Here is a 16,883-nt window from a genome sequence, read left to right on the forward strand (position 1 = left end):
AGTGCAGCGCTAATAAAAAATCATAATAAAAAAACACGACGATATATTGCTTGCGGTAATTTTTTTCTTCACCATCGTAATGCGTTCTTTGATTTAAAATATTTTTAAGACCTAATCATTAATCTACATCATACGTGTATCGTTTAATCATACAAATGCGTCAGGTTTGAGATCATGACGTTGGATTGGCACTTATTTCGAATATGGCACGTTACTATTTGGTCCAATAATAATTACTCACGTATTATTAAACTAATTCTAACTATCACCTGCATTTACTATCCTCCGATGAATACAGAGTCATCCAGATTACTCAGTTCCAGAAATTGCTGTTCAATGTCCGACCCGAGTTCCTGAAAATCCGTTACATCGCCTTCGGTGTAAACTGAAAAATCACCGTAATCGATTAGCCAGATCGCCGTGAACCTGCACGTCGTCAGTTAAATCTCGAGCAAGGGGATTCGAGTGAAAAGAAATCTAAAAAAAAGTTAAGGAGAGGAGAAAAAATCGAGAGGAGCTACCGCAGCGGTTGTATCGGAAAAGCAGAAGATGATCTCGACGAGCCATTGCGGAGTTTAACGTGTATTATGCATGTATTTACAAAATGCCGAGATTCATTTGTATCTGCCTGGGTTAGTCGGGCGCGTGTGTAGCACGTGGCAAGTTATGGCGCGTGCTTTCCATGCATCGCGGTCAAAAAAGAATGGAATATTATTTTAACTCTCTGTGTGGGGGGTGAAGCGCGACACCTCCTCTGAGATTCAAGATGGACGTTCGACCAGACGGGGTTATTATTATCGTTCTTTAACATTTTTTGTAACGATTATTTTCTACCGTACATAACACAACTGACGGAATAAGAGCTGACGGTCCCGAGATGCGCACGTGCACCGAAAATCACCCCTCACACACCCTTGTTTATTGTTGTATCTTACATGACTTTTTTCTTCTCTTGTCTTCTCTCTTTTTTTTTTTCTAACTTTCTTGATTCACATTCCAGTTCAACATAATTATAATGAAATTGTCGGCGTCCCTCTGTTGCACCCCATGTACCATATATCCCCCAAACATATGCATGCTTATAACCACCGTGCAGTATAATAATATAGATAAAAGTTTTGCTTCGATTCAATGTTTCTTTTTCTATCTGCGGATTAGGCAGAACAATGAGAGACCCATACGTCATTTTATATGTAGAATTAATTTCACTAAATTCAACGTTCAGTGCATAGTCTCATACCGATCTACAAACGTTGAAAATAGATCTTCAAGACTAAAATGTTAAGATCTTAGACAACTTCCGTATAAGAATACAGGACCAATGGATGTAAGAATGAATATGGCTGAATTGTCTCACCAGTGGCATCGGTGACTTCCACATGAGTTGCGTCCCCGATTAAAAATCTTCGCACAGATTCAAAAGGGATGTACTCGTTGTGACGTTCGTCAAAGGGGGTCGGAATTCGTTCCTCTCCGCAGATTGCAGTCGACAGAAGCAGTTCCTCGTCCTCGTAACGACCGTTCATAATATTGAGCTCTGAATCCTGCGAAGTTCTCGTTCGGAACATCGTACCTGACGGAATACTGGTAGCTCCCGTTCCTACAGTCACTGCTGCAGTTGATTTTTGTTGAATCCGTTGGGAGGAAGTCGAGTTGCGCGAAGATGATGACTTACAAGACTGACTTCCAGTCGATCCTCTACCACTCGATGACCCTGGACCGGATTCCGAATGATTTTTGACGTGCTTACGTAGACTCGATGGATCCGTGTAACGTTTTCCACAACCGCTTACTTGACACGCGTATGGTTTCTGCAAGGACGAATATTCCTGATTTATGCGACGTTGAAGGGCGAGGAGGATATGATGATAAAATGTGCTAAACGTGAATCGTATAATACTTTCTATTACGACTATAAAATCACGATGATTTAACTACGTAAGATCAGTTTCGTCGATAGTATGTAAAAAGCTTTGATGAATTTATATATTTGTATCATCAGTCCGTGACCTAAATAAAGATGACTTGTTTTTTTTCTTCTGTTTGTTGCTTTCTAATTATGTTCTCTGGTATAATGAATATCTCGATTGATTTACGTGTATAGATATATCGAATTAACATTGAAAATATTATGATTTTTTTCGATTTTGGGGTCGGAAATCAACATTTTTTTAATTGCATTTTATATGCTTTTCTTACGTATTTTGATCTCAGGAATCTGAATCTGAAAGAAAAATTGATCTATCTCTAAAATTGATCGAGTTATCGCTCATTTTCAGCTTTTTGGGGTCAAAAATGAAAAATTGATTTTTTAGTCTATCTTAATGAAGTTTGAGCTCAGAAATCCGAATCCGAAAGAAAAATTGATCTATCTGCAAAAATGACCGAGTTATCCCCATTTTTTCGCATTTTTTGGTACAAATTTGAGGATATCTCGAAGGGAAAAAATCGTAGCTCATTTTGAACAACGGATTCGTGTTCCTGAGGTCAAAATACATAAGAAAAGTGCCATACGATCAATTTTAAAAAATAAAAATTTTTGGCCAAAATTTGAGATTTTTCCAAGGGGTACCCCTTACGATTTTTTCAAATTTTGGCCAAAAATTTTTATTTTTTAAAATTGATCGTATGGCACTTTTCTTATGTATTTTGACCTCAGGAACACGAATCCGTTGTCCAAATTGAGCTACGATTTTTTCCCTCCGAGATATCCTCAAATTTGTACCAAAAAATGCGAAAAAATGAGGATAACTCGGTCATTTTGGAAAATAGATCAATTTTTCTTCCAGATTCGGATTCCTGAGATTAAATTACATTAAGATAGACTAAGAAATCAATTTTTTATTTTTGACCCCAAAAAGCTGAAAATTGGCGATAACTCGGTTAATTTTAGAGATAGATCAATTTTTCTTTCAGATTTAGATTCCTGAGGTCAAAGTACGTCAGAAAAGTGTAATACAATCAATTTTTAAACTACTTTACTTTTGGCCCTAAAATCGATTTTTTTTTTTGCTTCTGAAGGGTAATCTCACGTATAATCAGTTCAGGAATCCAAATCTGAGAGCCAAGATCATCTACTCATGCAATCGATCCAAGTAGTCATCAATTATTCGCTGTTGGGAGCAGAAAAATTATGACACATCGATTGGTTTTAGTCGTAGACCCACTTTGATTTGTTGCAATCCATGCATGGGTCAAAATATTCGAATTTCTCAATTCACCAGCGAACCCGAGCTTTGCTGGAGTCAGGTAGCCACGGGTGCAAGGTTTGTTGTGGGGCGTCACCTCTGCTGAGCCCTGAAGGTGACGACTCACAACAAAGCGCTACGCTGCTAGCTACGCTGACTCCAGCAAAGCTCGGGTTCGCTGGTGAATTGAGAAATTCGAATATTTTGACCCATGCATGGATTGCAACAAATCAAAGTGGGTCTACGACTAAAACCAATCGATATGTCTTATAATTTTTCTGCTCCCAACAGCGAATAATTGATGATTACTCGATTGATTTCATGAGTAGATGATTTTGGCTTTCAGATTTGGATTTCTGAGCTGATTATAGTTTGTGAGATTACTCTTAAAGAACTAAAAAAAAATCGATTTGTGAGCAAGAAATAAATCATTTTTTTAATTGGGTTTCATAAGCTATTCTTATGTATTTTTACCTCAGGGATTCAAATCTGAAAGCCAAATTGATCCGTCTGCAAAATCGATCGAGTTATCTCCAATTTTTCGCTTTCTGAAGGAACAAAATTGAGATATCTCGATGGGATTGATTCGTGACTTAATTTACGCGAGTTTCAAATAAACACCTGTTTGTTAATATGCAATGCGGAAGGTAATAGTTTGGTGCCGGTCTTCTGAGCGCACACCGAAATAAACATATGTGCAAAATAAACGTGTCAACGAGAATAACGATACCAACGAGAAAAATAAATTTTCAGGCAAATATTCTCACCGTATCGTAGTGCGTTCTTTGGTGTTTGGCTCTGTCGCTGCTGTTACTGAAAGCTTTCGAACATCCCCTGTGCTGACAAGCGTAAGGTCTTTCACCAGTGTGCGATCTTTGATGGATCTTCAAATTCTCCAGCCTGGAGAACGCCTTTTTACAACCTGCGAACTGAACCGTTGCCTAGTTACTGTACCGGTAGTGAAAAACGAGATATGCAAAAATTCGAAATCTTTCCCCCAAAGACAACGGATACTCACCGGACACTTGTTGGGTTTTTCGCCGCTGTGAACTCGCATATGAATGAGCAGTTTGTATCTGGCATTGAAAGGTCGAGCACGTGGACAACCTTCCCAAAGACAAGCGAATTCGTCCTGAGGAGCATTTGTCACAACGGCGCCCGTTTCACCGGAAGTTGAATCCCGCTGCATTCTTTTACTATGACTGTGAGCTCCGGACGAAGATGATTCGACGTGTCGCCTTTCAATGTGTCGCACCAGACTCGCCTGTTCCGGAAAAGCACAGCCGCAGTCCAGCCAACGACATTGGTAGGTCAGCCCGAAGGACGAATCCTCCGTCAAAGGACAACCTGCAGAAAATGTAAAGAAGTTCTCTTTCGTTTCGCAGGCGGACCGACGTCTCACGGTTGATTGAAAATCAACGACAGATACAGTCGTGAAATGCACGCAACTCTAGGGTGTTTCATTCAATTAAACTAGAGATGTTTGGATGACCGCGTATACTTACAGATAGAGTCAAAGTTTAACATTTTGTTAGATAGCTTTATAACGTCGTGGCTCATGTGATTCGGTTGACTTCGTATCTGCTGTGTGCTCGTGACGTCAAAAGCGATAATCGGATGGTTTTTTGCGGCTGGCGAAACCGTGGACGATTAGAAAATTTGTCTTATTAGAGAAAATGAGTTATATGCGGAACGCGTTGCTGGTTAGCCGTGGTTATGCAAATGTAATATACTAATTTCGAATCTACTCATTTATTTATTCATAATATTCAAAGAATTTTCAACCGTTGTTTATTACACATCCTGACCCGGATAAATTGCGTAAAATTATTTACAAAATACGTGTCGTTGCGATTTATTATTACCATCGCGATTATCATTATCAATTTTCCAACCAACTCACCAATCGGAGTAGCTTCCAGTTTGATGGTATCCGTAACCGTCGGTGACAAAGGCTGAAAATCGCACTCTCTTTCACTGGCGAGAAGAAGTCCCTCGTCCTGGGGCAGGACGATTTGGTTGCTGTTCTCAGCGAGTATAACTTCTTCGAGGAGACAATTGTTCGAGTTCGACGTAATTCCGTTGATATGTCCTCTGTTCTGATAATACGTTGAATTCGTCGTCGACGTGCCATGGGACAACGGAGTGGGTGGCGATGACACTAAATGTCCAACCGCGTAACACGAGTTATTGAAACCAGCGAAAGGATCCAACTCCTCCTGAAGATCGTCCAAATACGGCGCTGGACAGGGTGGTGAGGACCCATTTCCACCGAGCAACGAAGTTGGATCGCCTCGAATAAGACTCAAGTCGAACTCGTCGGTAACATTCGCGATGTTCTGTTCCTGGTGGCCGTTGTTGTTGTACAACTGTGAACCGTTATTGCCGTTGTAGTTATTCGCGTAGCTTGCCGAGCCTTGCACGTTACTGGGGTAAAACGATCTGGAGAACGCGGTACCCATTGACGGAAGTTTGTGTTTCGGGGTAGAAGGAGATGTGTCGGTCGTCGCGTCATCGGACTCCCCGTAGAGGCTGCACCAGCTCGGAATCGCGTCTGTGGCACTATCGGGACGTGGCGGAGCCGTGGGGGTCGAGGGATACGGAAAACAGGTGTACTGGAGGGTAGTTCCGTACTGGTCCCAGTCGGTGGAATCTCTGGGGCTGAGCAACAAGGGAGACAAACTGCTGGCCTCGCTGACCGAGGATCCCCAGCAGGTTTGACTGTTCAACGATCCGTTGGATCGTTGAAAATCGTCCTGAATAGCGCGACGATGTTCCTCGTCGGCGGTGCTACCGTATTTTTCAAGGTGCATGGCGGACGGACGGACGACGAACAATCGTATCGAACGACGTGGAATCGGCGCGAAATTTTTGTCACGCGGTTTTTTTTTGTTTTTTTTTTGTTTAAATTTAAATCTCTTATCGAGTTCAGGTTTTATCGGATTGGTTTTTTCGAGGAATTATTTCTTAACCGTTGAAAAACGTTGCAAAACTCAGTGGAATATCATGTCCAACGACCGTTCGTTGGATGTGTGCACGCGCTAGGGCTGCCGGAGGGTAACTGACGGACCTTGAGATGAAGAATCGCGGCAGTCTGGGAGCGTCGAGACGCCGTAAGAAGTTGCATCGTTTTTCCCCTAGGTCTACTTTTCTCCCCACCGCGTATTCACGATGCTAGTCGAAGGGTTTAAAGAAGCAAAACGGCGCCGCCCACTCGCGTGGCTCGAGTTCGATGTCGTATCTTTTATGTACACGATATGCGAGGGGAATGCTGGGCACGTTCGCGACGGGGGTTCGTCGGTCCGTCCGTACATGCGTCGTTTCGTCCAAACGAAACGAACGAACCAACGAATCGAGCTGGAGAGACTAACGAATCCTACACGTACATGCGTGCTCCGGGTCGGTGCAGCATCGGTAGCAGCATCGTTATCGTTGAAACCGCGCGACTGACATCTGTGCGCTCGTCAATCATCTCCTTTGCTTTCTTGCTTTCTTGCGGCTCCCTCGACCGCTTTCTCCTACCGCACCAGCTCGAGCGCCTTCCGTCATTCCCTCCCTCCGAAGTTATATTGTATCGGGGCATTACAAAATCTGCTCATTTTCCACTCGTCGCAAGATGATTCCCCGCGAAGCGAGTCAATTGTCTTCCCGCGAAGAGTCAAAGAACGCGACAACGGACACGCTTCCCTTATCTGACCCGACCCGACCCAACGACCCCAATGCTGAAATCGCTAACGACTCGCCTCGGTCCCCTCTTCGCGCAACGAACGGCGTAAACTTTGCCAGCGCGGCCATTCGTATGAAATACGTTTCCCATATAAGGTGACCCTCTCGCCACCCTGGAAAATGCACTTCTGCACTTGGCGCGCACGTGTTCCTATGTTTCCCGAGAGTTGGGTCGCACCCTTAATGAAGTGACAATTGACGATCTAAACGCTCTTAATTTGCTTTCGTTTCGCCAACAATCTAGGTTTCAAAATAAAGAGTCAACTTTGGTACCACCCGAATAGGGTGCAACGAGCCAACTTCGAACCTGCTGTAGGAGAAGCGTTAAAAGAAAAATTGAAAATAAGAAAGAAAGAGAAAAAAAAAAAGCCGAACCGAGGAAGAAAGAAAAGTTTCAGGCGAGGATAAACCGAGACGAGAGACTCGCTGCGCTGACGGGGAACAGGGAGAAGAAACGGGGTAAAAAGGGGGGTAAGCGTGAGCTCCTTTCTACGATTCGTATGTGCGGCTTGAGGCTCGAGCCGCGGGTTAGAGACTTGACGCAAAAAAACTGGATACCAGCTGCCGTACACGCGTCACTGTTACCCAGCAGTTAACCATCATCGTGCACGATGCTGCAGGACCAAACGTACGCTGCCCTCTCGTTTCTTCTGCATATGCTGCCCTTCGCCTTCGGAATAACGGGTGCGATACTTTCTTGAATCGCAGTCGATGGGTCGCGTGGTGGTACCCGCCGATACTGCGGCGAGCTACAACAATATAACATCACGCCCTCAGGGAATACGCTGTGCATCTTCACATAAACAAAACATCACAGGGGCCCTTTTTGAAAGCTGAGAATGACGAACCGCATGTTTATAAATACAATTCTAAAACGGCAGCACGTCGCCGTAGATCAAATGAACAATCGTCGATCGAGAGCCAGAGCATTCATTTTGTTGTTCGACTTGAACCAAATTAAGTACGTTTCATTTAAAGAACAATTTTGAAAAATTGTTTTACTTCTTTCGCTTCACCGGGGCGCAATGGAACCAGAGATCGAATTCATTCCCCGTGTCAAAGTTTATGAGTGGAAAAGAAAATTTACATCTCGGACCTCCCAGTGGACTCTGGTCACACGACTCCCGATCGTTGTGGGCCCACAAGCAAAATAAGCCCCGGGTGGTTTTGAATTTTAGCCCCTGCGGTGGTTTTAGTGACAACCCAACCTGCGGAGACCGAAATGGGCTCAATTACAGAAAGAAGTAGCTACAGGGGACACAGAAGGAGATGAAGAAGGAGAAAAAAAAAAAGGATCAAGTTAAAGAGGGAACTTGTTAGTTGTTGCACCCTTTTTGGTGAAATTTTTCAAATACTTTCACACGTGACATGTACACATTTAACGCTGAAATATTGTATTTCAATTTCACGCTACAGACACGATTTTATAACTAGTATTAGTAGTATTGGCGAGTTTTTGACAAAATGAGACATAATGTATTTGCGGCACGAATCTGAATTTATATTTGGTAAGAACGATTTTGCGAACGTCATCGCGGCTACCTTTATTTAATTTCATCGGAAATATACAATCGCGACGTGTTCTCGATCGAATCGTGTCTGAGACCTTTAACGATATTATAAATAAATTTACAGTAGATACAAATAACAATGTTGGTGTGAATTTTTTTTAATTCAATATACTGTACGTTTTTGATTCGCACCACTTCGAGCCAGACGTAATTTGTTGATTCGTATGTTTATCCCGATATGCAACAGCGTGCATTTTAAATGTCAACTATTTTTATGCATCACACATTTTGGAAAATAAATCAACAGCCCATTCCCCCAGAAAATATTCATCTCCTACCGCCGTTTGGCGTTGGCGTTTCACCACGTGATTATTATGTATACGATGACGCTTTTGCACGACATTGATGCAAATTTTAGATTTAATCGACATCCTTCGTCAGGTTCATCGAATAATGTTTTCCGCGAATCAATCTACAATAAATATGACAATATATTTTGACATTAAACTCCCACCATTCTGTTTCATTCGAGTCACGCTGATGAAAGAAAAACGTGGGCGATTCTGCCATTTGTTAGATCGAAACAGATCTCCTTGACTGAAAATAATACAAAAAAACGTCCCCACGAGAAGGAATTATTAAGAGATAATTCGAGTGATTCATAATAATTTAATGACGTCCGGTACACAAGAGTTTTATTAGGTGTTAGTTCGATATTGAATATCCGACCTCTGTTTGGATAGCAATGATTTATTCGAAAGTATAATTTTCAACGATTTGTAGATAATCTTTCGACGAATCGCAACTTCCTAATTTTATTATTTGTTTATTCGCTGATTTCTTTGTGGAAGAATAATTATCACCTGACACGTGCCTACGCGGACGATTTATAAAGGAACGAAAAAGAAACGAATTATTTAATCCTGAGTCCTCGTAGCTTGACGAAGAACAAGCATAGATAGTGGCTTATAATTGCGAGATGAAGAATATTGAGAAAAAATCTGTTGGAAAAAAAATGAACAGCATACGCCATGTCTGCGAGGCGGATATGGGCACGGGTATTATAAATGGGTATACCTATAAAACGAGAATATTTTTTGCACGCGAGATATGGACGCGAATCGCGTGATACACAAGCTGAATAATATTCGCGTCGTGTGACGAGAGCGAAACGGTCGAGTCAGAGTTCAAACTACTCTGAAGCTATAAATGCTGGCCATTTCTCGTGTGAAGTAACATGGCAAAATCAAAGACCCGTAAAAAAGTAGACCTTACGGGTAGCCTGGTACTCCTTAAAAATCAGGATAAAACATGAATTAATTTACAGACTCGATCGTCGATCGATTTCGCTGATTAAAAACGCGTCAGCTGATCGATGAAAAAAGATAACGACGAGAGAAGAAAAAACCGCATACGGCAAAGTCAGCGACAGAATCGTCGTCGTAGAACGATACAGTTCTCTGAATACCACAAAAATTCAACATAAATTCCCATCAGGGCGCGGGTACGACATTATAAGATGCGGTGTGTATATAAAATAATAGTTAATGTTGACTCAAAGTTGTATTAGTCAGGTCCTCGTCCTCACACAACTAAATATAATAACATGGTAAGTAAATGATCAACCAAGTGACACATGTGGCATGCCAGCCCTCTGCAATGCTTACGTTATGTTGCTTTTCCCCTTTCCCTTTTTTCCTCCCTTGCCCGTCTCCATCTCCGTTGCACCGGCTCTCTCGCCCTGCCCAAGACCTTATCTTTTTTCTTTCGAACTTTTTTATTTTTGATTTTATTTTCTTTTCTCATTTTTTTTCCCTCTCCTTTTTTCACTTGTGTTTTCTCTGCTAGAGCACCTGTCATACTCGTTCATATCCGAGCTGGATAGTCGTGTTTGTGTGCACGTGTTTGTTAAAATAATGTCTAAGAAAAGGAGGGAAAAATCTGTCAAAGAGAACGGGAGAAGGAAGGTGGATCTAAGGGAGAAGGGCGCAAAAGACCTGACCGAATACGTTCACCCGAGATTTTTTTTTTTTCTCCCCCACCCCAAAAAACAGATTTATGCGCCGTCGAGAACACGACAAACGTTACGGAGCATAGGTTTACTTTTTTGGTTTTCTTTTTTTTTTCGTTTCAATACTTTTTCTCTTATTTTTGAAAAACACCCCTAGCCGCTTTTTCTGAAATTAAAATCGGTAAATACGATACGTCTTGTACGTGTGTATGTTTGTTTAAATTTTTTTTCAAAATGGTAAACGAATCGTACTGTACGTACGTGGTGCATGGTGATGCAGAGAATTCGAAATCGGTGTACAGATTTTAATTGACAAAAAAAAAAAAATAATTTACTACCACAGGAGTATAATTATCGTAAAATGCTAATTAGACAAGGCTATGCGATACTCGCGTTTATGGATTGAATAACACTACATTTTATTACTTTATTACATTAACTATATTTCCGCATTTGTACCGTGACAAACGGTTTTTTTTTTCACCAACTAATTGAATTTGTTACAAAAGCTTAAAAGATTTATCAATATGAAGGTCTATTTTGTGAATTATTTAACGATATAATAAACTACATGATTATTTTAACTATCGCAGAATCGTACTAGATCTAAAAAATTATATGTCTACCGATCTAGGTATATGTGTAAATTTATGCACAAGAACACGCCGGCATTTACAGCGAGAAATTGTGCCTTTGTTTCTTTTTATTTTTGACTTACATAAATTTCAGACATAGTGTACGATGAAGTCCAATGCCGTTTCTAACCGCGATCATAAGGATAATTTTATATAAATACTTTAAAGATAACTCGTTCGGTATACAGACCTTGGTTAAGTTCATGCGCTTTTAACATTACACTGCATATATTCTCACAGTTATGCACTTGAATATTATTCAATACCTATACAGACGTATCTCGTAAGGCCGATTAATAATTGGATATGCAGATTAGTCTATATGAAGAAAAATCGGAAGAATTTAAATAGTTAAAAACTAAAGTAAACGATTTTGTTCAAATTGTTTTTTTCTTCTTTTTTTTCGTTACTCGTTTTACCGAATGTTGCGTCAGTATAGATGTGATTTTTTCTTTCTCACTTTAACACGCGAATTAAATCTATCTTTAAACACGATATTTCGTAAGTGAGGCAAACAGTATTTTATTTTTGCCAATCGCGGTCGCGCGACTTAATTATTTTAATATTCGAGAGAATGATGAAGTTTTCGGTTGATAAATTTTTAATCAAACTGTAAAAACACGTGACGTCGAGGTACTTGCGACTAGCGAGTTTTTTCGTAGCCCTGTTATCATCGATTTAATAATTATCTAAAATTCGTGTGTAAGGACGATAATTTTTCCGTCTCCTTGCAGTACGACGACCCGCAGCACATTGACGTATGTTGGCTGCGTACGAATTTCACCAGGCGGCACCTTGACTTCAGGCCTCGTACAAGGCAAACGAGGTGTTTAGGAAAAATAATTTTTTACCAAACAGACAGAATGTCTCTTGCAGGAGATTCATGGTTCTATTCCATAAGCTTATGAATATCTCTTACGCGTAATTAATGACAATTCCTCACTGTCGATTTCGATTAATCTTTTTTTTTTTTTTTTTTTTTCGCAACCGTCGAATCGAGGTAGTTTTTATGATCCCGGAATTGCACGCACGCGATTATTTTTAATGATTGAAATCCTGAATAGATAAAATTTTCTAAGATTATACAAGGAAGACTCGTGAGGAGAGAAGAGAAAAAAAGTTCTTGAACATATGAATCGACCATTTCCTTGTTTTATCCGTACCATGTGTATCGTGTAACGGTCTGCTCTCATTACCACTGTGTCCCCGATTGAGGCGCACAAATATAAATTTAACGTTTTTGATTCGATGAATAAATGAATTGACGTTACAGTGAAAAAAAGAGTTCCTTATCTCTCGATGAAAAAAATAAAGAGGAGTTATCGATCGGCTGAATATTTCACTATGCATATAGATATTGATCAATCTTCAACGAGGTTGATCGAATTTATTATCCATACTATCAGGGAAATTTGATCAGTAGGTTTGTATATCTATCTGTGAAGTGATAACCGGTTTTAGGTATGTATTCAAATCGCGTTTAGTTTAGTGCATAATGACGTCCACGATGATTCCAGATCTCTCGTATTCCCTTTCTTTCTCTCTCTTTCTCTCCTCTTTCTCTCTCTCTCTCTACGTCATTTTAGCATTCTCATCGAAAATACCCGCGTCGAATTTATTTATAAAGTAACAATACCTTATAGTCTCAGGTATTCGCACCCACAGCTGCAGCGCAATTAATTATTGACACGAATATTTATGTGTCTTTAAAACAAATTATATTGTCGACGACGTTCTTTGCCCTCTTCAAAGATATTCCTCTCTACCTATATCGCTTTTTATCATTTTATACGGCGTGAAGTATCGTGTGCTAACTACCGTTATAGAAACGGTTCGTCATCGTCACACCGATGGCTCCACTCGATGATCATATCCTGCCTCGGATATTCCGTTGTTTCTCATGCATTATTGCATAAGTTATGCAGCTCATGAATTACCTCGATTTCATATGATATTTTTAACTAATTACTCAAACGAATTCGATGTATCATACCCACGTACCAAGAGCAATTCTTTTTCTTTATCATAATTATTTTCTGTGCAATTTGGATTGGTGATTCGATTCACACCAACGTTGTGTGTGGTTAATTTTGGCATTCGTGCACATCCGGACTCGTCACATTTTTTCGACTCGACAATTGAATTTTGCACCGTACGGGAGGTACGCGTATTTTAAATGGCGAAAAATTATCGCGCGTCGCTACCAACCGTAGAGATACGTCATCGTGACAAACTACGCACTCTTAATTTCTGACGAATGAGTTACACGGAATGTTGAATAAAAATTTCATATCCCATCGATAGATGTGGAGATTAGTAAAAAAAAGAAATCAAAAAGCGACGCAGCGAAAGCGGGTTTTGATTACAAAAGAGTTTTCCCCGTCATTTTGTCGTCAACCTATTTCCATTAATCGACACTTCGTAGTAGCGTTTTCATTTTTCTTTCTTTAGAAAAAATTTGCAAAATATTTAATCCATCTATTATGCAGATTGCGAGAAAGTGAGATAAATCCGAGAATAAATCAAACCTTGTATCGTTTGATCTGATCGATGCTTCGGCGTTTCACTCTAGATTGCAGAAAATTTACGTGAGGAATGCCGATTATTAGATTCGGTACCAAATTCCAGATGGAGAAAATTTCAAGTGCCAGAAATCCGGATAATTTTACGTGGGTGAAAATATTCTATGCAATCCGTCAGGAAATGGAGGCCCAATATGTACTTTGAAAAACCGCTTGTAAATTCTTCCGAATCTTGAGCCAAACGAAAGGCATCGTATTGTTCGTATAAAATAATTATATTTAACACAGTATGTATTTTTACTTTCTTCCTGCTGCAAATGGCGTTTGCAATGTAAATGAAAGTACGAAGTTTTTGATATCGAAACGTTAACGCCGCAATAACAATTTTTTTTAGTAATTAACTCGTTTCTTATTTTCTCTTCTTCTTGTTTTTCGTTCTTCACGTATTCGTTGAGAGATAATTTACAGTGTAGGGTGTATAGGATAACCGAGCTAAAAATATGGATCAAAAAAGGAAGTAAAGGAGCCGAAGTATATTTCTGAAGATATTCCACGTTGAGGAAAAAAAAAAAGAAGTGGTCAAATCGAGATGGAGAAACCCCTCGATGAAACCCCATAGCAATATTGCAATTACATGGATACATCAACCGTCGTGGCAGCCGCAAGCGGATAATTGCGGTTTCCTGAGCGATGATTTCTTCTAGGCTCTCTTAGACACGCGGTAAAACAGAGGTATGCACGTCACAATCTGCATAGATCAAGATCTGCGTAATCGGATCAAGGATGCAGGAAAACTCTTAAATACGATTATGCAAGGTGTACAGATGTGGCTATAAATCCATCTACGATAAAGGAATGAAGAGGAAAAATGTAAGATTAAAAAAAGCCAACTAATGGTTATTAAACTGGAATAATATTTTCCAATTAAATACCTGTACGCGGTTTATTCACACGGGTGAATGGAATATCTCGTATTACTGGATATTTATTGGACAAAGGAGGAAAAACAAAGTGACATTACATGCGTCATGTCGGTGCTAAAGATTGTGCGACCAAATGACTGATCGATAAGAAATAAATGGTCCCATTACACCGCGAACTGATAAGGGCTTCGTCGTAAGAGGAACGTAGGTATTTGAATATACCGATGTCGTTCTGAAAATTTCTATCGAGCTTTTCACGAAGCAAATCGGACGGTAATTGTTGTCTAATTATATACCTTGCAGGAATACTAGTTTCCGATGATCACGCGTCACACGAGTCGCGATTTATTCTTAATAACTTTGCGGATTGAAGAGAGAAGAACAAACAAAAAAAAAAAGGCAACGAGTTCCGATAATTTGCATAGATAACAGAAAAGTACGTTTGAATTTATTTAACGACTAAATTTCCATTCAACTTTCGCTCGTTCATTGGCTGACAATTATCAATTATGCTGTATAATAACGAATTTATGATTGTTGAGCAATTGAACAGCACATATAATACACATGATCAACGGTGCCGACAATTATCGAAATTGATTGAATAATTTCGAATAACAGATGAAATATTCCAAGTGCGCGCGATTCAGCCTTGCGAGTGCCGTGACCGAAAAACGTTTTCATAAACTAACTTCTGATAAGATTAAGAAGGAACTGGCGATACGTATACATGTATAATAGGATTAATTATTGATTGCATAACGGGCCTCGGAGTACAAGACAAGTAAAATTTAGACGAAAACAAAATCGAGTTATAACGGATGATGGAAATTTACATAGCGTAATATCATGAAAAAAGGGGAAGGTCGAAAGAAATGAAACAATCGAAAACAAAATTTTCATCGCAACGGTGATGCGGATACGAGAAGAATCGGTTAGCGATTATTATCAATCAATGAGAAGTATTTTTTGGTAATTATTTTCAGCAGAACATACGCGCTTGTTGTGTGAGATGATCAGAAAGGAGCGGCATGGAGGCACTTGGGAGTAAAAACAAGCGAAGGAAGCGGAGTGTACAAACATTATAGGTGTGAAGGAAAAGGAATGAAATAGCCAAAGTCATTGGGTTCAAGGCGGACGCCTTTATGGGTAGAACAATTTCAGTAATTTTGACTTTCGCACGCCCTCTGATATTTCGAGAGAGTTATAATACACCGGCAACTCTGTGCCGCACGATCGCAGCGCAAAACTTAAATACTAGTCTGAAATCACCTGCTTTTACTGCCGCAGATGAACTTTTACTTTCTCCATTCAACTGAATGAAAAAAAACAAAAAAAACAAAAAATAATAATATCGAGAGCTGAAACCGGAGTCGAGAACTAGAGATTTCTTTGCGCGAGGTAACAGCTTTCTTGTGCAAAACTTTCATTGAACCTTTTTTCCTCTCATAGTTACGACGATCGTAAAATTACATCGATTGGGTAAAACTCCGATCGAGGGGCATCGATCCGCGCAATTCTTCGCGATATCCAAACGAGGTAAACAAAACGTCGAAGATGACACGCGAAACTTCAATATATGCTTGTCCTGCGATGTGCAGTTGCAGGTACGTATTTAATACGTTCAGACGAAAATAACTTAATGATACTTACTTAAATCGTGTTCAACTCAGCCCTGTGGTCTGGAGTAAGTATTAGAATTGTCGGGTAACTGCAGTGAATCACAATGCAACTCTTACCGTTCACTGTCGTTTGAACGATCGTTGAAATTACTTTATACGAGATGTTCAGACAAAAAAATAATACGTCTTCTTGAAACTACGATGCTGATTATCTCTATCGAGTCGCAGGGCGTGTTTGTGCTTACCAGAGAGAGAGAGAGAGACTCGCAAGCGACGAAATGTCCAATCTACAATATGAGATGTAGTAACGTGGAAAACGGTGTATGTTTTTAATGCTCCAAGATAAACGCCGGATGACACAAAGCTCGCGTACTATTCCAGCGGTGATCGTGCAAAGATTCAACGACTGGTGAGTTCTGAAAAACACCTGATAATTTCAGCGTGTACGAAAATCGCCAATACTGCGCTGACCGTGCGCGTCCGTTGATTTGCGTAGATGCGAATAATGACGACGACTACGATGCGATTGTAGTGATTGCAATGACGTTGATCCAGGCCAACTTACGAACCGGGATCCGTAAGCGTAATAACATCTCGAATTCCGAAGCATTCTACGGTACGTACGCACGTTAATGTACGTATAACGTATTATCCGCGTACACCTCGGATGATCTCGCGGTACAACGCGAGTTATACACAGAGACAACGTCGAACTTACCATCGCGATAGCGGTGAGTTTACGAAT

At 40.2% G+C, this 16,883-nt stretch overlaps 1 protein-coding gene across 4 annotated transcripts; it reads right to left on the reverse strand.

Moving 5' to 3' along the window:
- Positions 1 to 269: 269 nt before the first annotated feature.
- Positions 270 to 16,827, reverse strand: LOC105692696. 4 transcript variants are annotated; one of them, XM_048653935.1, is made up of 6 exons: positions 16,384 to 16,827; positions 5,092 to 7,663; positions 4,207 to 4,535; positions 3,956 to 4,117; positions 1,358 to 1,811; positions 270 to 385 (listed from the first exon to the last, which is right to left on the reverse strand). In XM_048653935.1, exons 2-6 carry the CDS (start codon positions 5,999 to 6,001, stop codon positions 279 to 281), a joined length of 1,962 nt encoding a protein of 653 aa, XP_048509892.1. In that variant the 5' UTR covers positions 6,002 to 7,663; positions 16,384 to 16,827; the 3' UTR covers positions 270 to 278. The 4 variants fall into 4 exon arrangements, with proteins under 4 accessions (XP_048509892.1, XP_048509890.1, XP_048509888.1 ...); XM_048653933.1 differs by lacking the exon at positions 16,384 to 16,827 and adding an exon at positions 16,170 to 16,375; XM_048653931.1 differs by lacking the exon at positions 16,384 to 16,827 and adding an exon at positions 16,170 to 16,375 and having other exon boundaries at positions 5,092 to 8,122.
- Between the last annotated feature and the right edge of the window lie 56 nt (positions 16,828 to 16,883).

The sequence above is a fragment of the Athalia rosae genome, chromosome 4 (genome assembly GCF_917208135.1).
Source record: "Athalia rosae chromosome 4, iyAthRosa1.1, whole genome shotgun sequence".
In the NCBI taxonomy this organism is placed as follows: Eukaryota; Metazoa; Arthropoda; class Insecta; order Hymenoptera; family Athaliidae; genus Athalia; species Athalia rosae.

Bases quoted from the DNA above. Each gene is read 5' to 3' on its own strand.
- LOC105692696 (XM_048653935.1), bottom strand. From the start codon at position 6,001: ATGCACCTTGAAAAATACGGTAGCACCGCCGACGAGGAACATCGTCGC. The intron at 4,118-4,206 runs GTGAGTATCCGT...GCAACGGTTCAG, and splicing joins AAAAACCCAACAAGTGTCCG to TTCGCAGGTTGTAAAAAGGC. The intron at 1,812-3,955 runs GTGAGAATATTT...TCGTCCTTGCAG, and splicing joins AAAGAACGCACTACGATACG to AAACCATACGCGTGTCAAGT.